At 40.3% G+C, this 13,304-nt stretch overlaps 1 protein-coding gene across 2 annotated transcripts in view; it reads left to right on the top strand.

The window, feature by feature from the left end:
- The window catches only part of LOC122548508 (gamma-secretase subunit Aph-1b-like), a 108,154-nt gene that overhangs the window by 20,196 nt on the left and 74,654 nt on the right, over positions 1-13,304 (top strand). The window contains exon 2 of one of the 2 annotated variants that reach the window (XM_043687253.1): positions 1,371-1,541. The exons of the other annotated variant lie outside the window; for it this stretch is intronic. Within the exon in view, the coding sequence (XP_043543188.1) occupies positions 1,371-1,541 (171 nt within the window). The remainder of the gene's footprint in view (positions 1-1,370; positions 1,542-13,304) is intronic. 2 annotated transcript variants of the gene reach the window in all.

The raw sequence follows: 13,304 nt of genomic DNA, 5'->3' as shown, positions 1-13,304 counted from the left end.
TTCAGAAAAGCTTTACAAGGATGTTGCCAGGGTTGGAGGATCTGAGCTATAGGGAGAGGCTGAACAGGCTGGGGCTGTTTTCCTTGGAGCGTCGGAGGCTGAGGGGTGACCTTATAAAGGTTTACAAAATCATGAGGGGGATGGATAGGATAAATAGACAAAATCTTTTCCCTGGGATCGGGGAGTCCAGAACTAGAGGGCATAGGTTTAGGGTGAGAGGAGAAAGATATAAAAGAGACTTAAGGGGCAACTTTTTCACGCAGAGGGTGGTAGGTATATGGAATGAGCTGCCAGAGGATATGGTGGAGGCTGGTACAGTTGCATTGTTTTAAGAGGCATTTGGATGGGTGTATGAATAGGAAGGTTTGTAGGGATATGGGCCAGGTGCTGGCAGGTGGGACTAGATTGGGTTGTGATATCTGGTCGGCATGGACGGGTTGGACTGAAAGGTCTGTTTCCGTGCTGTACATCTCTATGACTCTATACTGAATCCACAATAAGACCAAACACAAATGTCAATTTTTCCAATTTCTCTAAGATTTTGTATGATAAACTTGTCTGGGTGAAATCTTTTCTGTCAAGAAGTGACAGTGGCCACTGGCTTTGTCTACTACATGTGATTCGTTTGTTCTTTTCACTTGCAGCTTTTTATGTGTAAGGAATTTCTATTCATAACTTCAACATTATCTATTATGTTCTAACTATCTTGTAAAGAAAATCTGAGGTCAAAATATTTTTTTCAGATCCAGTAAGAAAATTTAACAATTTTTTTGACAAATCATCAATATTACTAGTAGGAAGAAAAAGACTGATGATATAATTAAAACAAATTAGTATCCAGTTGAATGAAAGTGAATGATTGTTCTGGGTTTGTATTATGATTTCTCAATAGCAAATTATTTAATTTTATAAACCTTGGTATTTGTTTTATGGTATTGAGATAGAATTGTAAATGCAGAAGTAAATTCAACCCTGGATTGAGGGAATATGGAGATGAAACAGTCAGTGGAAGGCTAAATAGCTTAGAACGTACATCAGAATGGAGCTAAACAGTTATTTAACAATACTATCTTTTGAATTTGATACAGATATCTTTTGAGAAACTAGAAACACGTTTACATCATGTTTTTCGTTCAGCATTAATCAGTAATTTTGCTTTGTTTTTCTGATGGCACTTTCATTTTTACATTATACACCATCTGCAAAAGCCTTAAACCAAAAACCAGCCTGGTGTTACTTACCATCATGCTGTCCTCCTACACTGAAATATTTCCTGGAGCCTTGCAGGCAAAATCATTGTCTGCGAGTTAACATACTATTGAATTTGTTAATTTATGCCATTTAATAATTGAATGATATCTTCGTTGCAGGGCATTTTTCTGGTTACTATCCTTGCTGCTGTCTTCGTTAGTGTGGTTCATTGCTGTAAAGGCCAGCAATGAGAAGGATGCAGAACTCCAGAAATCTCTCATTATCTTTGGTGTGATGTTCTCTGTATTACTGCAGGAAGTTTTTCGGTTTGCTTACTACAAACTATTAAGGTATGTATAATTTACAAATTACCACTTCAATACTCCCATCTGCTGGATTATAAACTTCTCTGCCATAAGGATCTGGTTATGTTCACTTGTGAGGTGTGAATCACCAGCTGAATACTCATCTGTTTGCAAGTGAACGAAGTGATATCAGAGCTCATTACCTGTCCATCTCTAACTGAGAAATGTAGTTGTACCACTTGGTTGTAGTATATCCAATCTGGAGTGAGTGGAACTGTATTTGCTAGTCCATCTCTGATCTGGTTCCTCCACTACCTTTTGCACTTTTCTTGCATGTGTTGATAGGTTACTGAATGAATGTGATGTATTCACCTGATGGATGCAGTGTTTTTTCTCTTGAGTGTGATGATAAGATTTATGTACTGTGTTGCATTAGGATGAGGTAATTGATGAATAAATGTGGGTGTCAGATTCCTAGGGCATTATGACATATTCTGGCGCAACACAAAACTGTAACTTGGATCGTATATCTGAACAAAGTTGGAACCAATGTTCTCTCTGAGTTTAACTTGTACTGTAGAGGAGGGCTTAGACTAATTTAGCTGAAGCCGAGAAGTCAGAAAGGAGAAGAAATGAGATAGGAGGATGGAGAGATATTAAAGTTGGTAAAATTAGCAAAGTTCCAAAATTACAGGAACTAGTTAATGAAAAGAAGTAATGGGATTATTAACTTGTATATATGTCAGAGAACAATTTAATTAATAAAAAAATTGCAAAGCTGCAGGAATGAATTGTACATAACATTGTGACATAGTTGCTATCATATGCCATGATTGAAACAAGGCCAGGTTTGGGTTTTTAATGATCCTCATTGCTGTGGACTGAGCAATGAAAATGAAGGGAAAAGAGGAGGTGTGCATTATGAGCTAAAGATGATGTCACAGTTTTAAGTAGCCTGTACTAGATGGTTCTGTGACTGAATCTATTTGGCTTGAAAGGGTAGCTTGAAACACACACAGACAGTGCTGGAGAAACTCCGCAGGCCTGACACCATTTATAGAGAGAAAAGCAGTTAATATTTTAAGTATGACTTCTTCAAAATGAGTAGATGTTGGGATTTATTTAAGAAGGCAACCCACTCTCCATATTCTGGGCAAGAATTTTTAAAATTCCAAAACAAATCCTCCTGGTTTCTCCCTCCACCCCAGTGATCCAGATCTTTTGGTTAGCTGCAGAGTCTATGCCTATCATTTTAATAAGATTTGAACTGCCCACTAATCCTTTCATGCTGGATCCTTAGGGCAGTCTGCTTCCAGCTCCCTTTTAAAGAGTAGTGTTGTGAGGCCAAGATATGAAGCATTAACAGCAGTGGAGATTTATACACCTTTTTTCTATCAAGCTTCTCATAAGGTCATTGGTCATTATTTTTCAGTCTACAGTAGACTTGGTGGAGATGTGAGAAGTCTGGAAAATTGCAGACACAAAGTCAGAAATTGCTGGAAAACCTCAGCAGGACTGGCAACATCTATGGAGAGAAATAAATTACGTTTCGGGCCCAGTGACCCTTCTTCAGAATGGCAGGCAAACATTATGGCCTGTTGAAGAAAGGTTTTAAGGATAAGCCCAGCAATTAAACCAGTCAGTTTAACCACTGGTGGGGAAACTTCTGGCAAGAATTATTTAAGATAGAATTAGTAGTCTTATGGAAAAAGGCTTGTGTTGACTAGGAAGAGTCAGCATGGAATTCTAAATAGGGGATTTGTGTTTAACTTGCTAGAGTTTTCTTGAAAAGTTCACAGAAAGATGAAAGCAATGCTGTTGATGTGTTGTACGTGAACTTCTAGAAAGTGTTTGGTACAGTCCACACAAAATATTGTGAGGAATGTAATATGTTATGGAGTAAAAGGGACAGCAGCAATGTGGATACAAAATTGGCTTCACGATAGAGAGTTGTCAATAGTTATTTTTTGGCTGGCGGAAGGTTTGTAGTAGCATTAACCAAGGGTTGGTATCAGGACCTTTTGCTCTTCCTGATTTATATTAATGATCAAGATTTTTTGCTTGCAGGGGACAAATTCAAAATTTGCAGATGACACAAAACTCGAAAGAATTGTAATCTGTGAGGAGGTCAGTGTAGAACTCCAAAAAGATATGGACAAGTTGTTGGTGTGGATAGACAGGTAGGTGGCAGACAGTGTTCAATGCAAAGAAGTGTGAAGTGATGCATTTTGGTTGGAAGAAAATAGAAAGACAATATAACATTGGGGATATGATTCTAAAGGCTGTGCAGGAGCAGAGGGGCCTGGATGCATATATTGATAGAACATTGAAGGTGGCAGGACAGTTTGAGAGAGCGATTAGTAAAATAGATAATATTGGTTTTATTAATAAGGGCATAGAGTACAAGAGCCAGGAGGTGATGCTGAATTTGTTTAAGATATTTGTTAGACCCTAACCAATGTATTATGTACAGTTCTACATGACACAAGGATTATAAACACATTGGAGAGAATATAAAAGCGATTTAGAAGGATGGTTTCAGGCGTGAGAAATTTGTTATGGGGATGGATTGAAAGAGGTTGGAGCTATTGTCCTTAAAGAAAAGAAATCTAAGAGGAGATCTGATAGTTTTCAAAGTCATGAGTGGTGTGGATAGAGTAGATAACAATTATTTTTGATAGTGAAATTATCAAGAACCAAGAAAGTATTTAAAATGATTTGCAAAATGAACAGATGGAATGCAAGAGAAATCATTTTCACACATCTAGCAGTTGGACTATTGAATGCAGTACCTGAAAGTGTGGTGAACACGTGTTCAATTGAGGCATTCTAAAAGGTATTGAGCAACATTTTGGAAATAAATAATATGCTAGGGTAAGGCAAAATAGCGAGAATTTGGCACGCTTTGGCAAATCGTGTTAAGGAGAATCCAAAGGGATTCTACACGGACATCAAGGACAAAGGAGTAACTAGGAAGAGAGCAAAATCCCTTAACGATTAACAAGGCCAACTATGTGTGGAACTGTAGGAGATGGGAGAAGATATTAAATGAGTATTTTGCATCAATGTTCACTGTGGAGAAAGACATGGAAACTAGAGAACTAGGGGAAATAAATAGCAATGTCTTGAAAAATATCCATGTTGCAGAGGAGGTGGTGTTGGACATCTTAAAATGCATAAAGGTAGATAAATCTGAGGACTGGATTTAGTGTAGCCTAGAACTGTGGGAAGCTAGGGAAGTGATTGCTGGGCTCCCTGTATCATCGATATCCACAGGTGAGGTGCTGGAAGACTGGAGGTTGACTAATGTGGTGCCACTATTTAAGAAAAGTAAGGAAAAGCATGGAACCATAGACCAGTGAGCCTGATGTCAGTGCTGGCCAAGGTTTTGGAGGGGAACCTGAGGGACAGGATTTACGTTTATCTGGTAAGTCAAGGACTGATTAGGGATAGTCAAATGGCTTTGTACATAAGAAATTATGTCTCACTAAGTTAAGTTTTTTGTTTTGAAGTAATGAAGAGGATTGATGAAGACAGAGTGATGGCTGTGAACTATGTGGACTTCAGTTAGGTTCCTTAGGGTAGCAAGATTAGATCTCATGGAATACAGGGGAACCTCGATTATCCGAACGTGATGGGCGGGCACTATTTCATTTGGATAATCGATTATTCGGTTAACCGATCAAATGCCTTTCCTCTAAGGTTTGGAGTTTTAAAAATCTACTCCCCGTTCAGAAGACTGCAGCAGCACACAGTGCGTGAGACCCTACCCCCCAACACCGCCCCCAACCTCATCGAACACTGCCTCCTGTCCCCAACACTGTTCAATACCACTCCCGTCCCCAACACTGCACCCTGCCCCCAATCCCATCCAACATTGCCCCTGCACACCCCTCTGTCCCCGTCCAGCACTGCTACCCAGACCCTCTCCGGGGCAGCTGGACTGGACACCAACAACAAGACTTCTGCAGTTGCCTTTGAGGGGTAAGTCTCCAAATAGCGTGCACGCACGCGCATACACACACACACACACAGACACACACACACAACTTTTTACTGCAGCTTTTTGACAGGTTCCACCTTTGCCTTCCAATGTTGGATAGATTATATGGGGAAGGGGGAGTTTAGGGTACACCCCTGTGTAAAACTCCAGAGAAGGTGTGGGGAGAGAGAGACCGCGGGCAGACAGCCATTTGGAGACGTTGCCTGTTTAATCACTGTAAACAAAAGACGCGATCACTGTTGGAAACACGTCTTTGACGTAATGTTTCCATCGGGACCTAGAGATCTCCTTGGATAATCCGATTTTCGGATAATTGATGTTCGGATAATCAAGGTTCCTCTGTACAAAGAGAACTAGCCATTTGGATACAGAACTGGCTCAAAGGTAGAAGACAGAGGGGTGATGGTGGAGGGTTGTTTTTTAGACTAGAGGCCTATGACCAGCGTTGTGCCACAAGGATCGGTCCTGGGTCCACTGCTTTTCATCATTTATATAAATGATTTGGATGTGAACATAGGAGGTATGGTTAATGAGTTTGTGGATGTGAACGTAGGAGGCACAGTGGACAGCAAAGGTGACTACCTCGGATTACAACAGGTTCTTGATCAGATGGGCCAATGGACTAAGGAGTGACAGATGAAGTTTAATTTAGATAAATGTGCTGCATTTTGGAAAGGCAAATCAGGGCAGGACTTATACACTTAATGGTAATGTTCTGGGCAGTGCTGCTGAACAAAGAGACCTTGGAGTGCAGGTTCATATTTGCTGAAAGTGGAGTCACAGATAGGATAGTGAAGAAGGCATTTGGTATGCTTGCCTTTATTGGCCAGTGCATTGGGTATAGGAGTTAGGAGGTCATGTTGCAGCAGTACAGCACATTGGTTAGGCCATTTTTAGAATACTATGTGCAATTCTTGTCTCCCTGCCACAGGAAGGATGTTGTGAAAATTGCAACGTTTCAGAAAACAATTGTAACGATGTTGCCAGAGTGGAGAGTTTGAGCTATAGGGAGTGGCTGTATAGACTTGGGCTGTTTTCCCTGGAGTGTTGGAGGCTGAGGGTTTACATTACAGGTTTATAAAATCCATGAAGGGCATGGATAGGGTGAATAGTCAAGGTCTTTGCCCTGGGGTGGGAGTCCAAAACTAGAGGGCACAGGTTTAGGGTGAGATATGAAAAAGGACCTAAGGGGCAACTTTGTCCATATAGGACATGGTGCGAGTATGGAATGAGCTGCCAGAGGAAGTGGTGGAAGCTAGTACAATTGGAACATTTAAAAAGGCACCTGGATGGATATATGAATGGGAAGGGTTTGGAGGGATATGTGCCAAATGTTGGCAAATGGACGAGTTGGATCAACAAGTCTATTTCAATGCTGTACAGCTCTATGACTCTTATCGGTAATGATGGGGTCATGTGAAGAGCTGGTGCAGAGCAATAGTATGAATGGCCTTTCCACCAATTTACAGAGTTTTTAAAAAGCTTGTCACCCATAGCTTTTCACAGCATCTTCTTAACTCCCAGCAATGCTGATCCCTTCCCTTACCTCCTGTGACAATACTTGGCCCCTTCCTCAGCCCCCAATGTTCCTCATCACCTCCAAAATTCTCACTCTCCTTTGGCAATATTGACCAGCCTCCCGAACTCCCTCGCCCACTTGACTATGTTAATCTCCGCTCTTGCTCCTAACAATGCTCATCCTTTCCTTCCCTCTCCCCATCACCCTGAACAATGCTCATTTTCTTCAACCACCAAATACCCCAAAATGGCTGATTCCTCTGTCATTGGCCAGCAGCTGACAGATTCCGGATGGTGATGCAGTTAACCTACATTGCAGCTTGCTAGAGGGAGGAATTGTGAGCATTTTTTGCAAGTGAGGAGCAGGAGGAATTTTGGTTGGAGCTTTGTGTGTATGTGTGTTTGTGTATGGGGTGGAGAAGATGAGTGTGGCATTGTTCAGCCTGGGGAATGGGGAGTGTGTGGTCAGGGCTGTGTAGGAGCATTTATGAGAGGGGAAGTGGAGTGTTGTGAGTATATCTTAGTGGGGTGGGATTTGGAGGCTTTGGGTGTGACCAGCAATAGGAGGAGGGAGTGCGTGGCTGTGTGTGAAAATATCTAGGAATGGATGGAATGAGGATTAGCTTCTTATGGAGTGCTGAGCTGAGGGGAGATGTGGGTTTCAGCTACTGTTGAATTGTGGATGGAGTGGGGAGTGGAATGGATGATTCCTTATCACTTGCATCCCAATTAAAGGAAATTGTTCATAATTCTGAGAATCTGATTATTTCAGATTAGTGATTTTTGAGAAGATTTGTAACTCAGGTTGATGATAAGTATGTAAGTTAGTTTGCTGAGGTGGAAGATTCTTTTTCAGATGTTTTGTCACTGTACTAGGTAACATCATCAGTGAGTGTTCCCAGTGAAGCTTTGGTGGTATTTCCCTCCTCTATTTATAAGTCTTGGTTTCTTAAGATGTCATTTTCAGTTCTTTTTTGTTCAAGGGAAGGTAGGTAGGATCTAAATTGATGTGTTTATTCTTGGAGTTCTCGTTAGAATGCCATGCCTCTAAGAATTCTTGTGTGTGTATTTGTTTTGCCTGTCCTAGGATGTGTGTGTTGTCCCAGTCAAAGTGGTGTCCTTCCTTGTCTATATATATGGAAACTAGTGAAAGTGGTGTCGTCCAGCTCCCCCCAGAGTCGAAGCAAAACGCTCAGAGACACAGTGTGGCTTTACCTCCTCTATCTTTATTCCGGGCCCTGGAGGGAGTGAGAACGCTCGCCCATGTACTCAGAGGCATGAGTTCACGGTCTCCTCTGGAGCAGCAGTTTCTCAATGAAATATATAGTCATTTTACAGGGAGCAGCAGCCAGATAAGGCAACATACATATTAATTGGGTGACTGTTACAATCAACGAGTATCAATAGCAGAGACCAAGCTGTTTACTGTTATACAATGAATGTTCTTAACCTTGTTAACTGGATTCATACAATGGATACTTTTCCCCTTGTTAGCTGACCTTGCTGCATGCTTCCAATATTGTGAAATGGCTCTACATAAAGAATGCTTTTCCACTTTGTCAACCCATTACCCTTGCCTCCAGCACCCCGTTGTTAACTGTAAATTTTTGTCTGATCTGACTCATGCTTGGCTGAACCTCTTGTTTCACAAAACTCAGAACTTAACTCTTTCCCAGCCAGCTTATACCTTCTAAACATCCTCATTTCCTCCTTGATAACCAATGGCATTAACAGCTTTCATAAGGCTCTGACAGCCAGTATTTGATTATAACAAAAAATTATTAGTCCATTACAGTAATTAGAGTTTGAAGAATCCTCCCATGTGGGAAAAAAAAATTCACCAGTAAAGTTCTTAAATCCACAGTTTGTAGTGACCACTCCATCCATTTTAAGTGGAGTGGAAACAAGCCAGATCACCAAAATCTCTTTGAATAAAGTCTAACCTGAAAACAAAATTCAGTCTGTTCTTGCATCACTCCACTGAGAAATCTGAATTCTTGCATAAGGGCAGTTAAATACTTCACAAAACTGACGAGATGTTCGTCCTTGCAGAGATGCTTCAGATGGAGGATACCAGCATATCTGAGTGTGCAGTGGAGCAGCAGCACACTAGGTGACTGCAGCATTCTTAGCAGAGCAGGAGCAGAAGCAGCAGTTAAATGCGATAAAGCCAACTGGCTGTTGTGATTTTAGCTTGATTAGTGAACCTTCATATCCTTTAAATGATCAAAAGACAAGGTAAAGCTCATGTAGTTTAATGTCCGTAGGAAGGCCACTGACAAAAAGCATACTGACCTCCTCTTCACTATTGTTACCTTAACCTTTCATGCTTATGACTGGGGAGCTGATTGAATCCATTGGATCAGGTTGAAGAGGGGTGGGCGGAGGTCTGAAGGTGTGCTTTACCTGTGAATGGAGAAACTCTAGAGAAGATGTTAGCTGTTGAAAGTATCTTTGCATTTTCTATCTCATTCCTTCCTTGCCAAGGTCGTTATCAGCATGAAGACAGTCACGCATTTAACTACACTGAATTGTCTGCCTATTTCAACATTCTTTGAATTCCTGAAGTCTATTGGTCTGTTCACTATTTATGACATTATCAAGTTTTATACAATCCATAAACTTCTAAATTGTACTGTCAAACCAATTCCGTCAATCACAAACAACAATGAATGGTACTAAAATCAAACCCTCGGGGGCCCCATTCAGGTTAATCAAAAATTATTTTCCTTTAACAAATTGATACTTGGCTAATGTGAAAGCTATCGAGAAAAGTATTTCAAAAATCTAGAACAGCAAGGAAACAACAAAATGTTTCCTGTGCTTTAGCAATTAAAGAGGCAGTTTCTGTTCAGATTTAAATCTTAAATGCTCGTGGGAAACAAATGCTAAATATTTTAAAATATGTTCTCCAAATGAAACTTCCCAAATAAAGTGGTTGGAATTATAGTGGCAACTTTGGTAGAGATCAATATTCTATGAATTTGCAATATGAAGGTGGCCAAAGATGTCTGAACAATAATTAACAGAATTTAGGCAGCTCAGTCTCAAGTTCTAATACTCTCTAGAAAATCTTAACAAAACATCAAACTCAAAATGCACTCTTCTTTTTGTGAACACACTGCATTTAAAACTCAGCAAAGATATTTTAATACAATACTCTCATTTGGCTACAGCATGACCACTGACCCAACTTTTTTTTTAAAAACAGGCATTGTAGAATTTCAAACAAATTAGGGGGCTCAAGGCACTCAAATCAATTAATTTTAAGATTACATGTTTGATAATTTTAAAAAGGACATAATGTTGTACAATTTCAATGTAAAAACAAAATCTGTCCTACGACACAGCCCACAAGGCAAACAAGGCAAAACAGTTCTTAAAAGGATTTTCTGAACCAGTATTTTAACAAACCAAAATTGTTAAACATCAAACACACCCAGCTTGGCTTAATTTATATTTAAACTTTTCTTTTTTAATCCAATTATTCCAAAAAATCAACATTTTCTCGGTTGTTTCTGCATCCGCTCACTGAAACTACATTTATTTGTGTTGGTAGGTTTGTGGGCTACCCTGGGTCTGAGTAGTCTGGAAGTCATTTCTGATATGTCTTTGATGTAAGGTAATGTGGCTATAGTATTTGGTTGCGTTGTGTCTGCTTGTTTGGGTTTGATTCTGAGGAATCGGCGGATTGTGTTTATTGGGTATCAGTTTTATTTGAAAATGTTGTATAGATATTTTTCTTCTGCTTTTTGTAGTTCTTGGGTGCTGCAGTGTGACGTAGCTCATTGAACAAGCAGCCACAAACCTACCAACACACTTAAACAGCGATTGATGAAACTAAAGGATCTATTAGATACTACCAGCAAATCTTAACGTCATTTACAAGATACCATACAAGAACTGTAAAAAAAAAAAACCACTACATCGGACAAACAAGCAGGAATCTTGACATCAGGATGCACAAACACCAACTAGCCACCAAAAGACACTAACTACTATCACTAGTTTCCATACATACAGACAAAGAAGGACGCCATTTTGACTGGGACACCACACACTCGTCCTTGGACAGGTGAAACAAAGACATGCACAAGAACTCTTAGAAGCATGGCATTCTAATCATAACTCCATCAATAAACACATCAATTTAGATCCTACCTACCTTCCCTTGGGAAAAAAAACAGAAATGACATCACCCACCTTAAGAAACCAACACCTTAAAATAGAGAGGTGGAACATTTCACCAGAGCCTCTCATTGATGATGTTATCTAGTATGGTGACGAAACGTCTGAAAATAAATTTTACAGTTCAGTGAGCTAACTTACATTTTTATTATTTCAGACTTTTTAATAACTATAATTATTCAACATTGATAACATTGCAGTAGGTTTAGATTGTGCATTCTCTAACTTCTACATCCTTTCTACTGTTCAATTCCAATCACTGGACCTACTACTCCAATTGTGGCCTAACCAACTTCTTGTGCAAATTTGTCCTTCTCTTTTGATTCTTGTATTATGGTTCAGTTTATGAAACCCAACATGCGCTTGGCTTATCTTCTTGTTTTTAGGTGATCATTTATCATTGCAATTTGAAATATTTACTCTGCAGTTTTACATTCTCCACGGTTGAAATATTACTAACAAGCATTTGACATTTAGCAGTTCTGTAAGCAAGTCTCTGAAGTACATCTCCCAGTCCTGTTGCTATCTTCTATGTTTAAAATAGTATTCATAAGCTGTTTATTTGCTGCATGATATGCATTGTTTTATTTAATGGCACAGTTTGTTTTCAGCACTAAGTAAACAGTAATAAAGAATTTTATGAATAGATGATTGCTATAATAACAGACATTAATGAATACTTGAGTGTCTGCCTAAAAATTTTTGATTATGTTGTCCTCCATCTGTGAGAACCTTTATGTAGAATGATATTGTGAAAGAAACAAGTTCCAAATAAAATGACTACACTTTACTGACACTTTGAAGGCTATGACATGCTTGATTGCAAGTTCATCTAGCATCAAAAATTAAAAATGGAATCTTCCATCAGCAAAGTGCATGAATATTATTCAGAGTCAGGCCTTTTCTTATTGACTTTGTTTTTATGTACAATTGAACTTTATGAAGATGTGGGTGTACTTTGAGAGTTAAAAGCAGCAGAACTACTGGACACAGCACCAAGTGTTCTCAATAAGGTAACACATGGTCGAACAACTCGATTAGCTCATTGCCTGGAGACAAAAACAAATTCGAATTTGGCCAATCGGTTTAAATTATACCCTGAAAAATACCAAACTCCAATCCAGTTTGGCTTTTAAAATTGTCAATATACTAAATTCAATGACACAATCCGATGTTTTGGGGATATAAAAAGGGGGAAAATTGAACAGTTGAGAGGAGAATTAGACAATAGACGCAGGAGTAGGCTATTCAGCCCTTCGAGCCTGCACCGCCATTCAATATAATCATGGCTGATCATTCCTAATCAGTATCCTGTTCCTGCCTTATCTCCATAACCCTTGATTCCACTATCTTTGAGAGCTTACAGATTACTTACAGTGTGGAAACAGGCCCTTCGGCCCAACAAGTCCACACCGACCCACCGAAGTGCAACCCACCCATACATTTACCCCTTTAACCTAACACTACGGGCAATTTAGCATGGCCAATTCACCTGACCCGCACATCTTTGTGACTGTGGGAGGAAACCGGAGCACCCGGAGGAAACCCACGCAGACACGGGGAGAATGTGCAAACTCCACACAGTCAGTCGCCTGAGTCGGGAATTGAACCCGGGTCTCTGGCGCTGTGAGGCAGCAGTGCTAACCACTGTGCCACCGTGCCGCCCAGCTCTATCCAACTCTTTCTTAAATGAATCCAGAGACTGGGCCTCCACTGTCCTCTGGGGCAGAGCATTCCACACAGCCACCACTCTCTGGGTGAAGAAGTTTCTCCTGAGCTCTGTCCTAAATGGTCTACCCCATATTTTTAAGCTGTGTCCTCTGGTTCGGTACTCGCCCATCAGTGGAAACCTGTTTCCTGCTGCCAGAGTGTCCAATCCTTTCATAATCTTATACGTCTCAATCAGATCCCCTCTCAATCTTCGAAACTCAAGGGTATACAAGCCCAGTCGCTTCAGTCTTTCAGTGTAAGGTAATCCTGCCATTCCAGGAATTGACCTCGTGAACCTACGCTGCACTCCCTCAATAGCCAGAATGTCTTTCCTCAAATTGGGAGACCAGAACTGCACGCAGTACTCCAGGTGTGGTCTCACTAGGGCC

This window comes from Chiloscyllium plagiosum, chromosome 1, assembly GCF_004010195.1.
Source record: "Chiloscyllium plagiosum isolate BGI_BamShark_2017 chromosome 1, ASM401019v2, whole genome shotgun sequence".
In the NCBI taxonomy this organism is placed as follows: Eukaryota; Metazoa; Chordata; class Chondrichthyes; order Orectolobiformes; family Hemiscylliidae; genus Chiloscyllium; species Chiloscyllium plagiosum.
This window is presented reverse-complemented; position numbering and strand designations above follow the sequence as displayed.